General features: G+C 43.6%; 2 protein-coding genes across 12 annotated transcripts; one reads left to right on the top strand and one right to left on the bottom strand.

Moving 5' to 3' along the window:
* On the top strand, window positions 1-22,600 carry med12 (mediator complex subunit 12). Of its 8 annotated transcripts, none has more exons than XR_009130110.1 (42): window positions 1-160; window positions 676-780; window positions 851-1,042; window positions 1,240-1,399; window positions 1,500-1,675; window positions 2,048-2,158; window positions 2,408-2,683; window positions 2,941-3,087; window positions 3,167-3,266; window positions 3,357-3,493; window positions 3,588-3,719; window positions 3,857-3,983; window positions 4,088-4,377; window positions 4,694-4,867; window positions 5,827-5,971; window positions 6,230-6,348; window positions 6,565-6,708; window positions 6,902-7,065; window positions 7,141-7,272; window positions 7,358-7,585; window positions 7,737-7,881; window positions 7,971-8,091; window positions 8,557-8,667; window positions 8,758-9,092; window positions 11,191-11,370; window positions 12,400-12,471; window positions 12,553-12,719; window positions 13,329-13,490; window positions 13,574-13,775; window positions 13,919-14,028; window positions 14,130-14,265; window positions 14,721-14,870; window positions 14,949-15,311; window positions 15,391-15,526; window positions 15,610-15,866; window positions 16,185-16,262; window positions 16,335-16,564; window positions 16,632-16,836; window positions 17,033-17,266; window positions 18,061-18,142; window positions 18,230-19,223; window positions 19,910-22,600. XR_009130110.1 is itself a non-coding variant. In XM_058074968.1 (42 exons), the coding sequence occupies exons 1-42, from the start codon at window positions 59-61 to the stop codon at window positions 18,268-18,270; spliced, it is 6,618 nt and encodes a 2,205-aa protein (XP_057930951.1). In that variant the 5' UTR covers window positions 1-58; the 3' UTR covers window positions 18,271-18,906. The 8 variants fall into 8 exon arrangements, 4 of the variants coding, with proteins under 4 accessions (XP_057930951.1, XP_057930952.1, XP_057930953.1 ...); XR_009130111.1 differs by having other exon boundaries at window positions 19,876-22,600; XR_009130112.1 differs by having other exon boundaries at window positions 17,036-17,266; window positions 21,697-22,580.
* On the bottom strand, window positions 18,530-23,074 carry mars2 (methionyl-tRNA synthetase 2, mitochondrial). Of its 4 annotated transcripts, none has more exons than XM_058074975.1 (4): window positions 22,367-23,074; window positions 22,236-22,292; window positions 21,679-22,013; window positions 18,531-21,010 (listed from the first exon to the last, which is right to left on the bottom strand). In XM_058074975.1, the coding sequence occupies exons 1-4, from the start codon at window positions 22,398-22,400 to the stop codon at window positions 19,853-19,855; spliced, it is 1,584 nt and encodes a 527-aa protein (XP_057930958.1). In that variant the 5' UTR covers window positions 22,401-23,074; the 3' UTR covers window positions 18,531-19,852. The 4 variants fall into 4 exon arrangements, with proteins under 4 accessions (XP_057930959.1, XP_057930958.1, XP_057930957.1 ...); XM_058074974.1 differs by having other exon boundaries at window positions 22,236-22,299; window positions 22,368-23,073; XM_058074976.1 differs by lacking the exon at window positions 22,236-22,292 and having other exon boundaries at window positions 18,530-21,010.
* Between the last annotated feature and the right edge of the window lie 74 nt (window positions 23,075-23,148).

Raw genomic sequence — 23,148 nt, 5'->3', positions numbered from 1 at the left:
TAGCTGTGTGGTGGGTAGACGGGCAGGAGGAGGAAAGCCCTGGCTGTGATGCCGCTGAATGATGGCTGCTTTTGGAATACTCAGCTACGAACACCGGCCATTAAAGCGACCACGGCTCGGGCCTCCGGACGTTTATCCGCAAGATCCAAAGCAGAAAGAGGTGATATTATTTTACAGTCCTCGTATAAAAAGTCAGTTTAAGGGGAATGTGCTGAGCGAAGAGGCTACTTGAAGATAGCTAGCTCGCAGCGGCTAGCCTGTTACGAGCTAGCCCCTAGCAGCAGACGACAGGGGCCTGGCAATAACAACGAACAACGCCTTTTTGGATAGTTGTCACTTTGTAATCTGGATTAATTTGTTAGACAACAGGCTCAGTTATTTTAGCAACGCATGTTAAACAGTTATTGTTTGACGAGCAAAATGCGTTTGGGGGGGGGGATTTAATCAGCAGCGAAACATTTAAAGCTAACTCAAGACTGGTCTTTCAGCTTGCTTTATTTTAAAACTCTTGTGTGCTGATGCTGCTGGAAACTGAATTAGATGGTAATCGCGTTGTTGCAGTGTATTTAAATATAACTTTATTGCTGAGTTAAAAGTTGCAGCGGTTTCTTTTACACAAAACTACACTATCCTGTTGCTCAGCTTTGATGTGTTTGTGTATACATACATTTCCAGGATGAGCTGACGGCGCTGAATGTCAAACAAGGATTCAACAACCAGCCAGCGGTATCTGGTGATGAACACGGCAGTGCCAAAAATGTCAACTTCAACCCATCCAAGGTAATTCGTCTCCTGTGTGCCTTAAAGTGACCCATTCTTACTTGACAGCCTGGTTATTTTTTTCCCACAGATCAGTTCCAACTTCAGCAGCATTATTGCAGAAAAGCTGCGCTACAACACCTTTCCAGACACGGGGAAGCGTAAGCCACAGGTCAACCAGAAGGATAATTTCTGGCTGGTCACGGCAAGGTCACAGAGCTCCGTCAATAACTGGTTCACAGACTTAGCAGGGACTAAACCTCTCACACAGCTGGCCAAGAAGGTAGGGAGGCCTCTGGGAATCTCATCAGCTGATTTGTTTAGCAGGCTGCACCTCTGCCGCATTATAGTTCATTCATTTGTTTCCTCTTGCATTATGCAGATTTGGCAGGAGTATCATTCATTTCTTTGGCTGTTCACGTACTGAATTTCCTCATATATTGATCAGGGGCACTGATGTGCGACGTGTTCTTATCACAGGTGCCAATATTCAGCAAGAAAGAGGAGGTTTTCGGGTACTTGGCAAAGTACTTGGTCCCTGTCATGCGCTCAGCGTGGATGATCAAGATGACCTGTGCTTATCATGCAGCCATCACAGAAACGAAAGTCAAGAAGAGACATGTGATTGATCCCTGTATAGGTGGGGATAATGTGCTAGTTTGACCCATTGTTCATCACGATATCAGGCTTTCCTTACCATTGCAATATGTGAATGCTTGTGTGTGTGTGTGTGTGAGTAGAATGGACCCAGATCATAACAAAGTACCTGTGGGAGCAGCTTCAGAAGGTGGCAGAGTTCTACAGGCAGTTCCCGAGCCAAGGCTGCAGCTCGCCGCTCCCGGCCACTCCCGCCGACGTGGAAACGGCCACAAAGCAGTGGGAGTACAATGAGAAGCTGGCCATGTTTATGTTTCAGGTGAGCGCCGCACTGTTCGCTTTATCGCATATCGGTTTCTAGGCATTTGTCCTTTTGTGTGGAGAATACATGATACAATTGTAAATGCCCGCCAACTAAATGTCAGATCTCTGTGTATAAGGCGCTTCATTTCACTTTGATCAAAACACAATATACTGTACACACAAACATCTGGTTGGATGTATGCATTTCAATTTTGATTCGTAGTTCGTAGTTCATATTTGATGAGTATTAAATGAGACCTGTTCAAACTTTTGAATGCTACTGCTGTATGAGCACCTCTATTTTTACAGTATCATAAACAATTATGGCTGGTTGCATACTTGCCAGCATTTATTTTGAATGATAGACATGTACTATTGTTTTATTCAGGATGGAATGCTGGACAGACATGAGTTCCTGACTTGGGTTCTAGAGTGTTTTGAGAAGGTCCGACCCGGCGAGGATGAGCTGCTGAGACTCCTCCTGCCACTTTTACTGCAGGTAAGACCTTTCTGACCTTCCACTTCCATCCTATTTTATTGTACTCGAGTCTTGCATCATCTCTGCTGCTGCTGGACCACAGGCACACAAATTGAGGTTAGTGGTGTGATGATGTGACAGGCTGTCAAGACTTTGTCACGTAACAGCTGAATGCTTTCATCCGTCTCCAAGCCTTTTGTTTTGTTGCTTTCAGTGTCATAAGTCAGTGTGTGTGTGGGTAACACCGTGCATCGCTTCCCCCTCCCGCAGTACTCGGGGGAATTCGTACAGTCGGCCTACTTGTCACGCAGGCTGGCTTACTTCTGCACGCGGCGCCTCAACCTGTTGCTAAGCGACGGCAGCCTAGGCCCTGGCGCGGGTGGAGGGCACCCGGCGCATGGCATCTTGACACCGCAGGGTAACGCCCTGCCCCCGACCCCAACCTCCCAGCCAGCAGGAGGCAGCCAGCCCCAGACGCCGTTCACAGACTTCTACATCTGCCCCCAGCATCGCCCTCTGGTTTTTGGCCTCAGCTGCATGCTGCAGGTACGGTGGACATTTCAGGGCTCCTGAATGAGTTGTGGTTGAAATGCTGTGGAAGACATGCTAGCATAACTTATAAATACAGATATCGTCAAGTTTGAGGTGCACAAAAAATTGTTGATTCAGCTGAAGTGAGTCTGATTTATGAGTGGCCAGGTTTAATAACAGTAACAGGAGGACAAGAGCTGCACAAATACATACAATATGTGTCGTCAAATTGTTCTGCAACTGACTAATTTTTCTGTCATTGTCATCCTCAGAGCATAGTTTTGTGTTGCCCCAGTGCTCTGGTGTGGCACTACTCTCTAACAGACAGCAGAAACAAAACTGGTTCCCCTCTGGATCTGCTGCCCATCGCCCCCTCCAGCTTACCAATGCCCGGGGGAAACACTGCCTTCACACAGCAGGTACTTTCACACCCAGCAAGCTCCCCTTGTCAAGATGACGACATGTGCCACAACAGATATATTCCACCACTCACCACAGGTCCGTGTGAAGCTGAGAGAGATTGAGGAGCAAGTTAAGGAGCGAGGCCAGGCGGTGGAATTCCGCTGGTCATTTGACAAGTGTCAGGAGACCACAGCAGGTTGGGAATACTTCCCTTTTTGTCTAACGTGTTCACAAGTTGTGTATTCAGCCCAGTAGACCATTGTTTTATGGTTCACTCCCCGGTCAGGCTTCACCATTGGGAGGGTTTTGCACACACTGGAGGTTTTGGACAACCACAGCTTCGAGAAGTCGGACTTTAACAACTCGCTGGACTCCTTATACAACCGAATATTTGGCTCGGGCCAGAGCAAGGATGGCCATGAGGTACTGTACCTGTTGAAAAGAATGAAAATCACGGGAGGTCAACATTTAGTCACCCATCCCTTTTATGATCCTCAAAAAGTGTGCTTCCATTCAGATGTCGCCCGACGATGACGCTGTGGTCACCCTGCTTTGTGAATGGGCCGTGTGCTGCAAGCGGTCAGGCCGACACAGGGCCATGGTGGTGGCTAAGCTGCTGGAGAAGCGACAGGCCGAAATTGAAGCAGAGGTATTGCTCCCATTACAGAAACCATGATGCAGTGACTTTATAAATCAGAATAAATTATACTGGAATGGTAGTAGATGATCATGCAGCCGGCACTCACAGCAATGTTGATGTATAATTTTATGTTTACGTTGTGACAGCGGTGTGGTGAGTCTGAAGTGGTGGATGAGAAGGGCTCTGTGTCATCCGGCTCCCTTTCTGCTGCCACACTTCCAGTATTTCAGGATGTTCTGCTGCAGTTCCTAGATACTCAAGCCCCCACGCTGAGTGAGTCCCTGTTCTTAATGATATATTTTTTACATATTCAACATCTTTAGATAGCGATTTGACACCGGGTGGAGAACCTTGTACTAAATTATTCATCCATTTAGCGGAGCCTGGCAATGAGAACGAGCGAGTGGAGTTCTCCAACCTGGTCCTGCTCTTTTGTGAGCTCATCCGCCATGACGTCTTCTCTCACAACATCTACATGTGCACGCTCATCTCCCGCGGCGACCTGGCTTCCGACTCCCACTTGCCACGCCCCCGCTCCCCCAGCGACGAGCCCTCAGATGAGTCAGATCGCAAGGAGCAGGACATGGGCAGCAGTGTCAAGATGGAGGATACCGGCTTGTCGGAGTCTATGGAAATTGATCACAACTCTAGTGCTAACTTTGATGAGGTATAAAGTCATGTCAACATGCAGTGACTACAGTACACACCTCAACTTTCAGCAACCGTTATTATGAAGTACAGAAACTCTGTTTTAGTGAGGCAGTGTATAGCTTCTACAGCTATGATTGGTGCATTTTCATTGAGCAGTCAATCTATACTGCTATATGTGCTGTACACTGATTACTCTTCAGTATGTCCAAGTTTACTTTCTTTAAGATTGTTCCTTTACAGTGTATAATGTTTACTAAAAGGGCTGTCAAGAGCGTGGCTTGTCTTTGTTGATATCACACATTTCATCATTACTGTCATGCCTTGTCCTGCAGATGTTCTCTCCTCCGATGCACTGCGAGTCCAAAGGCAGCCCCTCTCCGGAAAAGTCTGCTCCAGAGCAGGACAGCAAGAGCACCTGCAAGGACAAGTGCATGGACCCTGCCTTCCCACAGCTGTATGAGCAGCCCCGACACATTCAATATGCCACACACTTCCCCATTCCTCAGGTAAGAAGAGGGAGTGCTCTCCTTTTTATTGCATCTCATTGCAACTGCCAGTTTATTACAAATATATTATTATATAATTATAATATTAGGAAAGCATGGCTATACATGTTTTATGACTTATTTTGTAGTGTGTAATGTTATAAAAGCTTGATCAAGAGAACCATAGGCAGCAACAGTAGGTATGAGAAAAACTCACCCATTTACTGTTACTGTTTACTTTGAGCTGCTCAATGAAATGTTTCAACCCGAAGTTACTCTCCATCGACAGGACTCGCTCTACTCTGTTATAGCTAATTATGTGGTCATGGTTTAATGTTATTTTAGCATGCATCAGGTTACAATGGAATGCATCACTTAATCACTTCACAGTTCCACATGTCAAAAAGGAGTAGGAAGAAGCAAAGCTGATAAAATCCTACCTCTCCATCTGGTACTTTTACAATCTGTTACTGTTACATTTGTTCACTTCCTACCTTCCTGGTATGATTTTTTTTCCATACAGAAGTATTAGGTGATGTATATAGTATAGCTAATACAGTACATCAGTATATTATAGCATGACTTTTTGCTGTCCCATTGGAGATTTCCACGTGATGTACTATAACTTCATATTCGGAATAAGGTTGGTTGTATTAAACCAAGCAGTACTGTGCCACTGTGTAGTATTACACTCAGCTACAACATCGCTTTACTGCCTCACAGCTCACATCATTCCTGCCCTTTCCTACTTGGTTAGCATGCTACCATGCATAGTTGTGATCACATGAGCTCTATCTGGTCACTGCTGGCTCGACGTACTTGTGGAGTCTGGAATTGTCTTCTTATACTGATCTCATCTGTTATCAACATATGTGATATTATTTTGTTTGATTCACATGTTTTCTTGCTGCCGCTCTAGTTATCTGGGCTTTCTTCCTTTCAATCATTTAACTTCTGTTCCTCTCAATGCATTCCCTCAGGAGGAGAACGCCAGTCATGAGTGCAACCAGCGTCTGGTGGTGCTCTACGGCGTGGGCAAACTGAGGGATGAAGCGCGACACACCATCAAGAAGATAACCAAAGATATCTTGAAGGTGCTCAACCGCAAAAGCACTGCAGAAACAGGTGCGTATTATTTTTTTGATGCATCCTTTGTTCAACTGTGAGATGCAGGACATTTTGGACCGGCTATCAATGCCTCCAGTAAACGTCACTTTTGATTACATTTGCATCACTCATAACCTTCTTTTTTATAGCTGAGATTTTGAAGCAACCAAGCTTTGTATGTGTTTTGATTACAGAAAGCAGCTTCACATGTAAGTTTTTCCTTAATTAAAATTCCCAAACAATCATGTGTCTCTTGTTTCACCCCGTTTTGCACAGGAGGCGAGGAGGGACAAAAGAGAAAAAGGAGTAAGCCTGAGGCCTTCCCCACGGCAGAAGATATCTTCTCCAAATTCCAGCACCTCTCCCACTTTGACCAGCACCAGGTCACCTCCCAGGTTAGTTTGAATAACTTTGCATATTCTTATCCGTATGACATTTCAGTGTTGTAAGCCGCTTATTCATATGAAATGATCTCCTAATTTGTATGCCAATGGCGTTCTGTCTCCGTAGCTTGAATGGATAATAATCTAAAGTATTTGGCTGCATAGAGTCTTTCCTCGTGTGAGTCAACACCGACCCCACTGTATTGCTGTGATATTTTTTATGTGCAGGTGTCCCGAAATGTGCTGGAACAGATCACCAGCTTTGCCTTAGGGATGTCCTATCACTTGCCTTTAGTGCAGCACATTCAATTCATCTTTGACCTCATGGAGTACTCGCTCAACGTTAGTGGCCTCATCGACTTTGCTATTCAGGTAATGCGTGCATCAGCTTTTTCTCATTACATTACACCTTTTGTTCTCTTCGGTTTTGTTCATCTTCTTATCACTGGTCAATAAAGAAAAAGCAAAGATCTGATTCCTGGGAAATGTCCCACAAGTTGCACTCTGGTTACACCCCGCATAACGCTATGATTGACCATTGAACCTTGGGTGTTCTTATTTGTAGCTTCTGAACGAACTCAGCCTGGTGGAAGCCGAGCTGTTGCTCAAGTCGTCCAGCCTGGTGGGCAGCTACACCACGGGCCTTTGTTTGTGCATCGTGGCTGTGCTGAGGAGGTACCACTCCTGCCTCATTCTCAATCCCGAGCAGACAGCGCAAGTTTTCGATGGGTAGGTGACTCATATGCCTGTTCAAATCCCCTCTTAAATGTACATTGTGTTGTGACATGTGCCATCCTCTCCCAGGCTGCGTATCGTGGTCAAGTCAGGTGTGAACCCTGCAGACTGCTCCTCTGCTGAACGCTGCATCTTAGCCTACCTGTACGACCTCTACACATCCTGCAGTCACCTCAAGAACAAATTTGGCGAGATCTTTAGGTACGAGATGCGTTTTCCATTTATGAAAAATTAGCATCCAGTCACGTTACATGCTAGCTTCACGACTATTGTTTTTGTTGGTCAGCGAGTTCTGCTCCAAAGTGAAAAACTCCATCTACTGCAACATCGACCCCTCCGACTCCAACATGCTCTGGGACCCCGAGTTCATGACGGAGGCCATCGCTAACCCCTCAGCACACAACTTCAACCACTCCATGGTGGGGAAAATCCTCAACGACAGCCCTGCCAACCGCTACAGCTTTGTGTGTAACGTTCTCATGGACGTGTGTGTGGACCACAGAGACCCTGAGAGGTACATTATCAATCAGGAATAGTGATAACAATACCACCTGAACCTTTAGCATTTTAAGTGAATCCAAAAGAAATATAGAAGCTATTGAGAGGCTACACAAAAGGGAACTTGTATCAGCGTAATTAAGATAACATTGCTCTTTCTCTCTCAGGGTGAACGATATCGGGATCCTGTGTGCTGAGCTGACCGCCTATTGTCGCTCCCTAAGTGCAGAATGGCTCGGCATCCTCAAGGCGCTCTGCTGCTCCTCCAATAATGGCAACTGCGGCTTCAACGACTTGCTGTGTAACGTCGATGTGCGTTTTATTAACCCGATGTGAATCAGATGTGCTTTGGTGACCCTCAACAGCTTTGACTTTTAAAGTTTTGACCTTATGTCCCTCAGGTTAGCGACTTGTCCTTCCATGATTCCCTGGCAACATTTGTAGCCATTCTCATAGCACGACAGTGTCTTCTCCTCGAGGACCTGGTACGTTGCGTGGCCATTCCATCCCTTCTCAATGCAGGTAAGAATATGAATGTATAGAATGTACTGTAATACCTATCGGTACACAGATCCCTTTGTGCTTGTGCGATACGGCTTTGTTTATGTCCTACATAAACTGATTCCGCTGTATAAGCTTTTATTCTCAGCTTTCTTTAAAGGCAGGAGGTGTAGAGTGCGTCCCGGTGGGAAGTAACATCAAACTCTTGAGTCACTACTCATATTAAACATGAGAGCAAAGCCTGTTTATTTGATCTGTGGCCATGAAACCTCAGTGGGCTTTGTGCTATTGCCAACGTCCCACCCCCCACGTGACAAAGGTGCATTCAGCCATGCTGTCTATTGGCTCCACTACACATGCTTGCCGTTTGTTCTCACATCCCTTATTCCGCAATGAAAAATTCATCTATCTAGGACATGGGTTTAAATTTAGAGGGATGGACTTGATCTTGTCCCTTTTGAAAACCGTTTCTGAACTCTTCTTTAGCCTGCAGCGAGCAAGACTCCGAGCCTGGAGCGAGACTCACCTGCAGGATTTTGTTGCACCTTTTCAAAACACCCCAGCGCAACCCTGTCCCTCAAGACGGCATGAAGTCAGGTAGGACAAAATAGTTACATTAATAGTTTAGGAGGGATGATCACAAAAGCCTCACTTTTTGCCTAGTGTCACCACTGGTGTGTATTGCAGACAAATCCTCGGTTGGTATCCGATCATCGTGTGACCGCCATCTCCTGGCAGCGTCTCAGAACAGCATAGTTGTGGGAGCCGTTTTCGCTGTCCTCAAAGCTGTCTTCATGTTGGGTAAGAAGTGTTTGCTTGTACTCTACTTGGGGAATTTTGTAAAGGTGCTCAGGAACAACCCGACTGGTCTCAATGGTGTTGTAGGTGATGCTGAGCTGAGGGGCTCAGGGCTGTCCCACCCCGCTGGCCTCGACGACATATCCGAGGGGCGCAATGTCTCCATAGAAACAGCCAGCTTGGATGTGTATGCAAAGTATGTCCTGAAGACCATCTGCCAACAGGTAAACATCCCTAAAGTGTTGTTAAAGCTGCCACATGCTATTTTTTAAATATAGTGAAGCCGGAAAGTATTCACAGCATGTCACGTTTTTCCATGTTCACTATATATTTGTCAGAATATGACAAATATTTTTCAGAATTTCTAAACAGAATACATGTGTTTTTCTCAAAGTTCTACACACAATACTCCATAGTGAAAACATGTAAAAATATTATTGAAATATTAACATATGTATTAAAAATGAAAATCACACATCCATTTCATATGTACCGTGGTGTAAAAGTGTTTTCCCACTTCCTTTCCCACAAAATAATTCGTTCTAATTAACTCAATACATCCCAGCCATTTTTCAAAAGACATCCTCTCCACTACCGACCATTTTACAGGAGAAAGAAAAATTGGTCTCTCGCCTTTCATCAGAAGAAAATAGTTTGTTTTACCCTTTTCTTTAGTAATCAGAAGTAGTACACAGGTAAGTTTCAGCAAAATGTCAGTTTTCACTCAAAAAAGGGCTTTTTGTGAAAAAAATAAATTTCAAGCATAACTTTTACTTAAGTTTAGCTGTATGTATTTAGCCATAATAACAACTATTCTAAAACATACACAACACAATATAGTTGTTTTACATCCAAATAATAATTTGCAATACCTTGAACATGAATTTACAATTTCTAAATGTTCACATTTGGAACCTAACTGTGCACGTGTGTGTTAAAATTTCCCTTCAATGCGTTACCTCCATGCTACAGTCCTCCAATGCTTTGTCCACTTGCTGCTTCCTGTGGAACGCTTTAAAGCATGGGAAATGCACTTCTGCCACCTTGTGGCCTTTTTTAGGGCTTAAAGGGGACCCATTATGTTTTTTCCACTTTTCTGACCTATAAATGTAGTTAGAAAGCTAGAAACCGGAAGTCTTTCTATGCACTCGTGAGTATGACCAACCACAGTGGAGTGGGCGTGCCTGAAGGCTGGCCGTGGGTGGAATACATTAAAACATATACATACATTAAACCGTTTTCATGGGAAGCACAAAATCCAAAGAAATACAGCTTAATAGGTGCAGATTCTTGCAGAACTACAAAGCTTTCTGTGCTGGTGATCGTGTGTGGCTGCTCTGTAGGAGTCCACAACTCATAACTGCAAAACTGCACAAAACTCGTATATTGTGCACTTGCTTCATTACCTCTTTTTGCCTATCGTGGAAAAAAACAAACAAAACACAAAAGACATATAAATACATCTTTGGGAGTCCACAGTACAAAGCACCATTAATAACAATAATAATAATAATAGTAAGTCCCCTTTTAAATTTGTTAGATGATCTGAAACATTTAAGTGTAACAAATATACAAAAACACCCCCAAAGAATTCAGGAAGAGGGCAAACACTTTTTCACACTATATGCTTGGTTTGCCGACTGAAGAAAAACAAAATGATCAAACTTGATTTCTCCCACATCTCTAGCTGACTGATGAATAGTTGGCAGAGCTGCAGGCGTTATTTTAAGATGCGGAGCGAAGCTTGCCTTTTTCTTGTGTCTGTGCGTGTGTTGTTTTTATAACAAAGTTGTCCTCCCTGAAGTGGTGTGTACATACAGTCATGACCTTGTTTCTTCATTTTATTTCTTCACTTTAATGCCTGATACAGACAAGGGTATATTTGTTTGGACAGATATGACTTGAATAATTTATCAGACTTTAAGTGATGATATCTAGCAACTTTCCTGGTTTTCTTAATGTTTCCAAAATCACTTATATTCTTACATGAATAACTATAACATTGTACCTGATTGTTATATTTGTCCAAACAACTGTACCTTTAGTTGAACCAGGCATTCAAATAAACAAGAAATTGAAGAATAATATTTTTAATGACTGTACATGGGGCGAGGTCATCTACCTAGGGTTGGATCATGCCCTCATGAAGAAGAACGCGTTTTCTTCATGACATGAAAACCCCCCAAAGTGGAACAAACCAGTGTTTGATGATCAGAAATAGACTTTAGGGACACACATTAGCCTTAGAACATCATTAAAAAGTGGCTTTGCATAAGGGACGTGCATAAAAGAAAACCTGTTATCATATCTTCCCCTCTGTAGGAGTGGGTGGGAGAGCGCTGCCTCAAGTCTCTGTCCGAGGACAGCAGTGCCCTTCAGGACCCGGTGTTGGTAAACATTCAGGCCCAGAGGCTCCTACAGCTCATTTGCTACCCTCACCGCCAGCTGGACAGCGATGACGGAGACAACCCTCAGAGGCAGCGCATCAAACGCATCCTACAGGTTCTCCGCCGCCTCCCTTTCTCTCTCTCTTTCTCTCTCTCTCTCTGTGCCAAAAGAGAACATATTTTGAAGTAAAATATGTTTGAAATTGCACATCAGGGTGTAATCTTTGAAAATAAATATAGTCATCCCTCGATTATCACAATTAACTCATTCAATCCCAGCCATTTTTCTAAAGATAAATAAAGATGTTGTCATTTTAGACATTTTGACATCTTTTACGGCCCACAGAATATTGTGTTTTATGGCTGTATGAACATCATCTCCTCCCTCCCTCTCATTTTGCCATTTTTGTCCTTCTTCCCCATTCAGTTTGAAGCACTTTCTGAAGTTTAGAATAAGTAAGCTCTTTGTGGGGAATTTGTAATATGAACTCTTTTTCTCATGCTAGAATGTACAGACAAGGGAAACAAATATGTGTTCATGTTTCACATAAGGATTGTGAATGGTGGGCAAAATTCCCCAAAAAGTACAGTTCCCCTTTAACTAGTTAGCTTGCTATATGGAATGATAGGAATGTAAAGGTATATAATAATGTTACACATATTTAGCAAGCCATTAACAGCTGTAACTATGAACATATTCTATTTATGAATATTGAATCCTATGTTGTGGAAATTCACTCATCATAGTTGGGTCTGGAAGCAAGTAACATTAATGTCATGTCGGACTCTTCATCCATGGCTGACTTAATTCAGGTCATGTCTCATCAATGTAACTGACACCTTGTTAGTGACTAAAATATTACATATGACTTTTCTTTCAATGTTTTCTGAATAATAATAGGCCACAGTCACGCATGAAATTATTATTAATTGTTATTTAAAAAAACAATAGAGCGAGGGGGCGATGTTCAAACCGCATTGTAACGAGGGCCGACTATAGCAGTATATTTAATTAAAAGAGGAGCCGTATAAAGAGTGCAGTTTTACTGCCCTCCTCTGGCAGTGAAAGGTCCCTCTCTCAATAACACTAACTATTCTGACTAAAAATTAAATGCCATCATCATAAACTCTGTCCTTGTTGTAGAATATGGACCAGTGGACGATGAGGCAGTCATCTCTGGAGCTGCAGCTGATGATCAAACAAAGCACAAACAATGCAAGTTGACCTCAGTGGGAATTGGATCAATAAAACATTTATTAGCAGCCTTGAACACATTGTTTGTCTCCCTTGTTATAGGAGCTCTATTCTCTCTTGGAGAACATAGCCAAGGCCACGATCGAAGTGTTTCAAAAATCAGCTGAGATGAACTCCAGTAACCCCTCCTCCGGGAATGGAGCAGCCCTCCAAGGAGGCTCTGCATCCAACAGCAGCAGTGCCACAAGCAAGATGAAACCTATTTTAAGGTGAGTGCATTTGTGTTCTCCCCAGAATTACAAAAAGTCAATCTCTAACCAAATAAATAGTGATCATCGTGAACCCTTCATTTATGATCGTGAAACCTAAGCTCTTTGGTCTCTGAGGTCATTTGTAGTGTTTTTAGTTGTTTACTTTATTTCTCACTTTAAAAACTGTTGGTTGTACTTAAGTTAATTTTTTTTTTTTTTACACCTATTTCACACCAGGGTTTGGTGTGTAACTTCAATCTGAGAAACATTTGTGAGCTTGTTTCTATGCAAAGTTTGAGAGTTTAATGAGTTTATTATTATTTATTTATTATTATGTATTATTTTAATGAATAAATGGTTGTTTGTCCTGGGATGTGCCTTGGGATTGGCTGGTTGTACAGTGACAAAAAGCTTGGTCTCAGCTACAACTCGTGGGTCCTCAAACACACCAAAAACATTCAAGACTCTCCAAGTGCGAAACATAAGACTCTTGTGAAGTAGCCGTGTATGAGTCCTGATTTCAATCCAGTTTAAAAAAAATAATAACTTTGTGTGTATACACTTGATTTTGGTGTTTGCATTCAGTTTTGTGGTTGTGTTAACGTTGCTTCTGCCTCATACTTTTAGTTCATCTGAGCGGTCGGGCGTATGGTTGGTGGCACCTTTGATAGCCAAGCTGCCCACCTCGGTTCAGGGTCACGTCCTGAAGGCAGCCGGAGAGGAGCTGGAGAAGGGACAGCACCTAGGCTCGTCCTCACGCAAGGAGAGGGATCGGCAGAAGCAGAAAAGGTAAGAGAGGATTTTTTTTTTTTTTCATTATTTGACGATGTAGGTGTCATTAAGTTAACTTTTTTTATTTCCTACATTTTCAGCATGTCTTTGTTGAGCCAGCAGCCGTTCCTGTCTCTAGTGCTGACCTGTCTGAAGGGGCAGGACGAGCAGCGGGAGGGTCTCCTCACGTCCCTGTATAGCCAAGTTCAGCAGATTGTCACCAACTGGAGAGAGGACCAGTACCAGGATGACTGCAAGGCAAAGCAGATGATGCACGAGGCTCTGAAACTGCGACTGAATCTTGTACGTACGCTCACCCAAACCAAATGGTGCACATTCAAAGATACCCGCCTCCAATTTTTACTTAATGTAGTGACCTACTAAACAAGCTGCGGTGAAAACATAACCTCTAGCATCAATTATGTGTGTTTTCCCACACAAACAAGGTGGGCGGCATGTTCGACACAGTGCAGCGTAGCACCCAGCAAACCACCGAGTGGGCTGTCCTCCTCCTTGACATTATCAGCAGTGGGACAGTGGACATGCAATCCAATAAGTGAGTGAATCTCTCACTCTCGCTTTCCAATAATGTCATTATGTCTCCAATCGACGGCAATCGTCACTCTCCTGACATCCCTTTCCTCTCTCTACCAATAGCGAGCTCTTCACGACCGTGTTGGACATGCTGAGCGTACTGATTAACGGCACGTTGGCTGCCGACATGTCGAGCATCTCTCAGGGCAGCATGGAGGAGAATAAAAGGGCTTACATGAATCTGGTCAAGAAGCTCAGGGTAAGGACAGCACCACTTCCATGCCCATGAGAACATTATTGCATCACAATGGTTTAAAATCAGGTTTGTACATACAATGATTCCCAGATTTAATCAGTTATGCTAAATGCAATATAAAATATCATTGAAACCTTATATCAGGTGGAAAAGGTATTCTTTAAAATTCTGAAGAAAAAACACGTTTTCCTGTACAGTTCAGGCCAAAATTAATGACATTTTCACTTCTTGTTCAAGACATTTGAAAATATAAATACTTATTTTGGAAACAATAAAATAACAAACTTAAATTACAAATAAAACTACTATTTAACATTTTTAATGGCTGCCATGTTTTCCTATGCAGTTTGTTGAATTTCAGAGTTCACTTTGCATTCATTTTAACATTAAAGGTGAAAGATTTATTACCACTAACACGGTCCCCTCCATGTAGTTAATATTTGTTTTTATTTCCACAGAAAGAGCTCGGGGATCGGCAGTCGGAAAGCTTGGAGAAGGTTCGCCAGCTGCTTCCGCTGCCCAAGCAGACCCGTGACGTTATCACGTGCGAACCTCAGGGCTCCCTCATCGACACCAAGGGCAACAAGATTGCCGGTTTTGAGAAGGAGGTAAGCCAAAATAGTGTGATGACTCCATACATCTGAAGGGCTGTTTACATAGCCATAATGTATATTATATTATATCAGGGGCTTCAAGTGTCCACCAAGCAGAAGATCTCTCCATGGGACGTCTTTGAGGGTCTCAAACACTCAGCTCCTCTCTCCTGGGGCTGGTTCGGCACGGTGCGCATGGACCGCAAGGTGACCAAGTTTGAGGAGCAGCAGCGCTTCCTCCTCTACCACACGCACCTGAAGCCCAAGCCACGCAGCTACTACCTGGAGCCCCTCCCCCTGCCGCCTGAGGAGGAGGAGCCTCTGACGCCCATCTCCCAAGAGCCAGAGAAGAAGATGGAGACGGTAAAGCCAGAGAAGAACATGTCAGCTGTGCCGTCGGATTCCAACAAGAAGAAGCCTAGCAAGAAGAAGAAGGCGCCATCAGCCAAGACGGAGGTGACTTATTTGGAAAGCTCTTCATTTGGATGAAATTGTTGCTTTGGAAATAATGGAATGGTCTCCCCCCTTTCAAAAGGACTATGTGAACCGCACGCCAGGTGTGGGCTACGGGACAAACATGCCGCCTGAGCTGATGCAGAACCCGTACGGGAGGCTGCCTTACAGCCAGCAGAACATGGGCATGTACACACAGAATCAGCCTCTACCTCCAGGTCAGCACTCAAAATATCAGCATCATTTACCTTGTTTCAACATCCTGGATCACACTCTAAAGGCGCTTCCCTCCCCACAACAGGGGGGCCTGGTTTAGATCCTCCCTACAGGCCTGCCCGCAACCCCCAATTGAACAAGATGGTGTCCACGAGGCCCAGTTACCCAGGAATGATGCCCGGGATGCAGGCCAACATGCCCGGCATGATGGGGATGGACAAACAGTACCAAATGGTCTACAAGCCTCAGCCTAACTTGCAGCAGAACCAGATGCTGCGCCAGCAGCTGCAGGTCAGACTGGTGAGTCAGTCTCCACTGACAGGTCAAACTGCTCCTCACCAGGTAGAGTTCATTCACAGCTCAAGTTAGTTAGATGAAGTAGAAGTAGAAAAGGCTGAATAATTAGTGTCTGTCATGGCCTTGCGGTGTTATGTCCTTAAAAGCGTTTATTAAAATGGACATTGAGGATCGCCTCAGAAAACATAAAGCATCCTACTGCTGGAGTGTGCCTGCTCGAGTGCAGAAATTAGCCAAACACAAACTCTTTTACTGGGAAACCCATATGTTTTTAGCATTTTGCTGTTAGCACCCAAGTGTTTAAAGACCTTACAATCACCTGTTTATTGCCTGTACACTGAAGCTTTATTTCTTACTTTTCAGAACCACAGCAGCATAATAGGGCAGCAGATCAGACAAATGACACCCAACCAACCATATACTTCAATGCAGCAGTCTCAAGTAAGTTTGATTTGTACTTTTGTCACATGCAGTATACGTATTCTTATTACATCAACGACTATCTTTGTCCAGAACTTATCTCAGGGCTACACGTCATACGGCTCGCACATGGGCATGCAGCCGCATCCGTCCCAAGGGGGCAGTATAGTTCAGTCCTCTTACAGCAACCAGAACTTCCAGGGCGCCCACCCAGGAACCAACCCCGCCGTGGTGGATCCTCTGAGGCAAATGCAGCAGAGGCCCAGTGGTTACGTTCACCAGCAGGCTCCAGGCTACGCACACAACATGCAGAACGCACAGAGGTCAGTTGTTGTTGCTGTTTTGAGTGCCTTACTGAATGCGTCCATGTTAACTGCCTCTTCCGGTCAGGTTTGCCCACCAGCCCATCCAGCAAAATCCCATTATGCACGGTCTTGCTCACATGGGAGGCCAGGGCGGTCATCCAGGCTTGAGGCCCAACCAGATGCTGGCGGAACAACAGCAACAACAACAGCAGCAGCAGCAACAACAACAACAGCAACAAGCAGCACAACAGCAGCAGCAGCAGCAGTACCTCAGACAGCAAGCACTCAGAGTATGTGGCTTTGTTTATTTTGGATAAGTCTTTTTCTCTGGAAAGCCTCTCAAGCCCAGGCTTTAAGAAGTCAACAGTTTTTGTTCTTTCCTTACTTAAGTTAATGTAGTGACAGATTTAAAATGGATATCAAAGATGTGAGATCCTGGATCCTTCACAGAGGTAATGAAAGCATATGCAATGTGTCTCCACACAGCAGCAGGCTCAACAAGCCCAGCAGCAGCAGCAACAACAACAGCAACAGCAACAAGTCCAGCAGCAGGTCCCTCCTCAGCAGCAGGTTGCTCAGCAACAGCAGCAGCAACAACAACAACAGCAGCAACAACAACAACAACAACAGCAGCAGCAGCAGGTGTCTGGTGTACCTCCACCAGGGCAACAACAGAACCAGGGCCTGGGCATGCAGCCTCTGCCGCCCCAGCAACCCATGGTACATCCTACAGCACTGCACTCTTTTCATGTCATATGGATTGTTTATTTGGGCTGCATTTTTCTGATTAAGAAAAAGAAATGTAGAGGTGCAGATTTAATTTGATGAATAGCCTAAATCGTCACATTTTTTGTGTGTGTGTGTGTGATAAAAACCTGAGCTGATCACAGGGTTTTCAAAATATTTTGATAAGATTTTTTTCTTTATTTTTCTTTACCTATATATAAGTAAAGTATATTAAGTAAAGTATATAAATATTTTGATATGAGAAAGTATGTCCACCACCCCACCCCAGATTTTTTTCTTTATTTTTCTTTACCTATTTACTTACTTCTTTATTTATTTATTAATAAATAAATAAGTAAAGTATATAAATTATAAGTAAAATATATAAATATTTTGATAAGAGAAATATGTCCACCACTCCTTTTATTTTTGTCCTTCATTTATTTATTGGGATAATTCTCAAAATGTTATGTTTTAATCCAATGAACAACGTTTTATTTTTCACATAAAGACAATTTGTCGGGGTGGAAATCTGATATTTGCTTCCAATTGGAAAAACGCGTATACCCACATTTTGTTCTTAGATTTTTGTGAATATTGAAATTAAAGCGGAGCTACTCTACATGCTTTTCATTGGACAGTTAATAGTTACTAGTTATGCCTATGGTCATTTTGATGTCCTCTTTTATTAGGTGAAAAAAATAGTAGTTGGCGTTTGCATGTTATGAATGTTAACCTGTGTCTGATGCTTATTACTGACAATATTGTGTCATGTGTGCACCCATCAGTTCCCACGTCAGGGCATGCAGCAAACACAGCAGCAGCAACAGACGGCTGCTCTGGTCAGACAACTGCAACAACAACTCTCAAGTGAGTCTAGCCCTTATTTTATTGCCTCATCTGCCCCCCCCCCCCCTTTCCTGTTTGTAACCAACCTCAATCCTTTCCTTGTTTCAGATACACAACCAGGACAGGGCACCAATTCATACTACATGTGACCGTTGGCGTGCACAGTTGAGAGTGCGTGTGAAGAGGCTGTTGACCATGCAGCCGTGATGGAGATGGCCGAGGCATCAAGGAAGTATCTTCACTTTGAGTTTGTTCTTGTTGGAATATGGAGGCCTCATGTAGACAAGATAACAGATAATAATGGAAAAAGTCTATGTAAAAAAAGTACCATAAAGGATAACAATAATGCATCCTTTTTTGTATTTTATTTCAATTTGTACAATTATTTTCAGTTTTGTGTATTTTTCATTAAATCATGTCAGTTTTTATGTCTTGTTAATGTCTTGTGTTGGCTTGGCTGTACTGTATTTAATTTGGAAAAAAATGTCAATGAAAAGTTTGATGATAAACCTGGAAAAGATGTCTTGTCTCGGGTGGCACAACTGTCTTTGCCAAGAATGAAAGTGTTTTTGTTTGGTCACTTTCAGCCTCTCAATGGACATTCATGTTTCATATGGTGGTTGTGATCGTGGGTTATTTACTGATCGTCCACTAGGGAGAGCTGTTACTCCAATAAAAAATCCTCTAAAACACACACAGGCCGAGAACAAAAAAAACCTGAATAGGTCAAATACGATAAATTCAGTATATTTCAGGTTTAAACGAATCAATGAACATTTTTCAACATTTATGTTATGTTAAAATTGTAGCTTTTTGTCACCGAATATTATACAAGATTTGTTTCAAACTACACTTGATAGAGTAAACGTGTGGGCTTGTCGAATGACGTCATATAATTAACGAACACGAGGGCGGACATGGTAAGCTAGCTATTAGCAGTCGTAATACGCTTGTTTAGCCTGATTTCTCTTGAATTGAACTTGGACATTAAAAGACGCAATGAACAGCTACAAAAAGATTTTTAAACGAGTATTAAAATCTACCACAAGTTGAGCTGCGCTACAAACCAACTCAATTTTCCTCTCATCACCCCAAGGCCATGGTGAGTATTTTATTCGGAATAACTGATGTGAAATAAACCAAAACAACCCCTTTAAACGTTTAAATTGTGCTTCATATCAGCTGACATATTTAATGATACTTTCCACAAAGTGCAAGTAGGAGCTGGGGCTGGAACTAACAATTTTAATAACCAAATTATCTTTCGATTAATCGCTGAATCGGATTTAAAAGACATTTTATTTCTGCGTCTTTATTGAGAAATAGATTTGCACTGACAGATCAAATGAGTGCACAAACGCCAGGTTGCCTCTTGAATAAAATGTTGAATAATTTTTAAAAATCTGAATGTTTGTCAAGTACTTTCAGTATCATGATGTTTTCTTAGTCGATTAATCTGAAGCTTGTTTCAATGAATGGAGTAATAGGTTAGGGCTTAAATGGACCAAATGTATATCAAGCAAACACCTACAGGTAGTGGTTGGCTCCAGAAAAAAAAATGTCCATCACTGTTTTCCAAAGCCAAAGCAGGTAAGTGTGAATATAATTTAGGCTAAACACAAAAATAATATGTCTGCTCAAAATAAATTAATTTGGTAGTTAATTAACCATCCATTAATTGTTGCAGTACTACAAGGAGCCAAAGTCATTTATAAATATGATTTTGTTCGGTCACTTTGTCTGTTTCTTATTAGCTTTGTTTGGCTTCTCTTCATTGGGACGTTCCAGACGACTAAAAAGCACCCCTGTGTCAGGACCCAGTGATCTCCCTCGGAAAGGGCAGTGTGTCCCCTTATCGCTCGGCCGGAAGTCTAGGTCTGTCCACTTCCTCTCGTCTGCTCGCACACCGAGTCTGGACAGCAGCTTGTCAGCCAGCACCGGCACGGCGGGCTGGAGGAGGATGCCGTAAATTCTGAGACACTCAAAGGAGATGTGCATGATGGTGTCCAGCCGACGTCGTTCTCCTTCATCCAGCCTGTTTAACTTCCATGGCGTGTGGCGGTGAACAAAGGCGTTAGTTTGCCTCACGCGGGAAGCGATGGTCTCCAAGGCTTTGTAGATATGCAAGGTGTCGTAGTGATGCTCCACCACAGATGGGAGGTTTCGAACAGCATCCAGCATGTGGGAGTCTTCTGGGTCCTGCATTCTGAGGAAAGACTGAGAGCAGAAGGGTGGATAAATCTGGCCGGGGTTCAAAGCAAGAGAAGTGCAGCGGTTCAAGAGGCCACCAAGAGAATCGGCCAACTCCGCGTTGAGCAGCTTGATGACTTTGTCGTCCGTGTAATCGCAGTCGGAATCAGGCACGCCTTGACGCAGCAGGAAGTACCTCAAACCGTCTGTGGTGAACACCTGTGAGCACTCAAAGGGGTCCACGACATTGCCCAAACTTTTAGACATCTTTTTCCCACCGACTGTCCAGTGGGAGTGCACATATAAGGAACGGGGCAACGGCAGCCCTGCCCCAAGAAGGAACGACGGCCAGTAGATGGCGTGGAATTTCAGGATGTCTTTGCCAACAATGTGACGTAAGACGCTCCACCAGCGTTGGTGGTTGCCAGGGTAACCGGCCACCGTGAGGTAGTTGACCAGAGCGTCCAACCACACGTAAATAGTGTGATCGGGATCCCCCGGCACGGCGATCCCCCACTGGAGGCGACTTCTCTGGCGGGACACAGAAAGGTCCGGAAGGTCGTCCTGCAGCCACTGGAGAACATCCTGGCGGAAACGCTCAGGCTGGATAGCATCGGGGTTGTTGTGGAGCCAGTCCAGGAGTTGAGTCCGAAAGGCGGACAAACGGAACATGTAGTTCTCCTCTTTTAACCATTCCACCTGACAAATACATGAAAACACATGCAATACAATTAGTGGTATTGTGGGGGATAGGTTCCCAAAATAACCCGCAATAAGTGAAATCCTCAAAGTAACGAAATTTATTAACAACTTTAAGGCTGTAAAATCTATCATGATAAACTTTGTACATTTTCCTCAGACAGGCGTTCACATTTTCTCACATTTTAAACACATTACGCTTGCCCAATCTACTAGATTGGACCCAATTAATTATAATATATTTATAATATAAAGTGACTCACATATAATGACAGTGCTTTGTCCCGGCGCCGTTGGGCTGTAGCATTTTTGTATCCTTGTTACAACATATGAAGATGCAGCCGGTTAGCTGCTTCTTCTTCTATTGTATATTGGCGGTTAGCTAGTTTGCTTGCTATAGCACAAAGGAGACTGACTGACAATGATCTACAGCCAATCATTATGCAGGGCGGGTTCTTTCTTAGCCAATAAGAACTATTGTTGCTATTTTTGGCCTGCTCCTGCTGCTGTGGGTTCCTAATCTGCTCGTACAGGCACGTAAACACACAGACGAGGTGGAGCTGTAATAAACCACAAGGACGCAGAACACAATGGACGTTCACACGCTGCAAAAAATGTCGAGAGGGAACACTGTGCAGCAACTGCTGTGCACACCTCTGTTGAATTACCTTGTGCCCACTCTCCAGCGACACCTTGATGGCCTCTCCCGATGAGTCCACAGAGTCGGCGACCTGCAACGATGTGAGGAAGCTCTCGTCCGGCGTGCAGTACCAGCCTTCGTAGCTGCCCTTATAGATGAGTCCCTTGTCGCGCAGCAGGCACCAGAAGTGCTCCACAGCCTGCCGGTGCCTCTCCTCCGTGGTCCTGATGTAGTCAGTGAAGGACACGTTGCAGCTGCTGAAGAGGCGTCTGAATCTCTGGGAGACGCTGGTGCAGAAGATGAAGGGGTCCTCTCCAGATGCATCGGCAGCCTGTTGGATTTTTAAGCCGTGTTCATCTGTTCCTGAAAAGTTAAGGAAGAAGCAGTGCCATTAGGTCTTGAATTAAGAAATAAACACTAAAATATTGTTGATGTATAAAACCCTCTTTCCCTTAACCAATGCCTTAGCTCTACAGACATTGATAATCTATATCTATAGATTTTTTTCTATATATTCAACATATCACTAGATTTATACAGATTTTTTGCAGGAACAGTAATCCAGGGCATGTGAGGCTGAGTTACCTGTTGCAAATTTTGAGTGGAATCCCTGAAGAAGCTTGTATCGGTGCATGCAGTCAGCTAAAACCGCCGAGTACAAATGCCCCAAATGAGGAGAAGCGTTGACATAAAAGATGGGGGTGGTAATGTAGTACCTTCCTTCTTCTTTGGGCACGTTGTTGCTAGCATGTCTGATCCTCTGATTGCTCCACTGAGCAGAAACCGGTGCAAAAAACACGCCTCGTTTCAGTCTGCCCACAGACTGCAGAATGAGTGCCCTCATGTTTGGATGATAATGTTGTGCTAAACGCTACTTAGTCATTTGGCTATCTTAAAGATACGAACAGCGAATACAACACGAAATGACAAACTACGAATAACAAAAAGAAGTTATGTCAAAGTTGTCCTTTCAATACAAAATGCGGATCAACCTAGTATTATTGATAAAAGTTTGCAGCGTATGTGACTTCCATAAGGTACTTATCATGGTTCGACACACTTCCGTAGTCCATGTACCGTCTGTCCAATCAAATCAATAGTTGGTTGGCTTGTGACTACCAAGTAGCCAATCACATTGTCTTTGGGTAGCAGGGTTGCATTCAAAGGCTGCGGAAGAATGGAAATTCTCACATTTTCAAATTGGACGACTGACTAATACAAGAAGAGTGTTTTTTGAGTGCGTTGACAAAATAAATCACGTCTAATAGTGCTCTGAGCGTTTTTCATTTAGTCCTGTTCATTATATTGGAAGTTGTGCTGTGGGGCGTGTTCAACTTTATGATCCAACATTGCCCTCTTGTGTAAGTTAAGGAAACTGTACTATTCGTTTAACTTATATCTTGGACATAATCTCATGCGCTGATGCTGTAGTGGTTTGGAGAGCCATTGAGAAATAGCAATGTTGCTCGGTGCAAGTTAGGCTGGTAAACAATCACTA

Source organism: Doryrhamphus excisus, chromosome 6 (genome assembly GCF_030265055.1).
Source record: "Doryrhamphus excisus isolate RoL2022-K1 chromosome 6, RoL_Dexc_1.0, whole genome shotgun sequence".
NCBI classification, from domain to species: domain Eukaryota; kingdom Metazoa; phylum Chordata; class Actinopteri; order Syngnathiformes; family Syngnathidae; genus Doryrhamphus; species Doryrhamphus excisus.
The sequence above is the reverse complement of the archived record's forward strand: the minus strand, read 5'-3'. Positions and strand labels throughout refer to the sequence as shown.

Coding starts and splice junctions, on each gene's coding strand:
- med12 (XM_058074967.1), top strand. CDS start 59: ATGATGGCTGCTTTTGGAATACTCAGCTACGAACACCGGCCATTAAAG. Junction 15,527..15,609: donor GAATCAGCCTCTACCTCCAG/GTCAGCACTCAA, acceptor TCCCCACAACAG/GGGGGCCTGGTTTAGATCCT. Junction 15,825..16,184: donor AGCAGCTGCAGGTCAGACTG/GTGAGTCAGTCT, acceptor CTTACTTTTCAG/AACCACAGCAGCATAATAGG.
- mars2 (XM_058074973.1), bottom strand. CDS start 22,494: ATGAGGGCACTCATTCTGCAGTCTGTGGGCAGACTGAAACGAGGCGTG. Junction 22,014..22,235: donor CCACTCAAAATTTGCAACAG/GTAACTCAGCCT, acceptor TTAACTTTTCAG/GAACAGATGAACACGGCTTA. Junction 21,011..21,678: donor CGCTGGAGAGTGGGCACAAG/GTAATTCAACAG, acceptor TGTATTTGTCAG/GTGGAATGGTTAAAAGAGGA.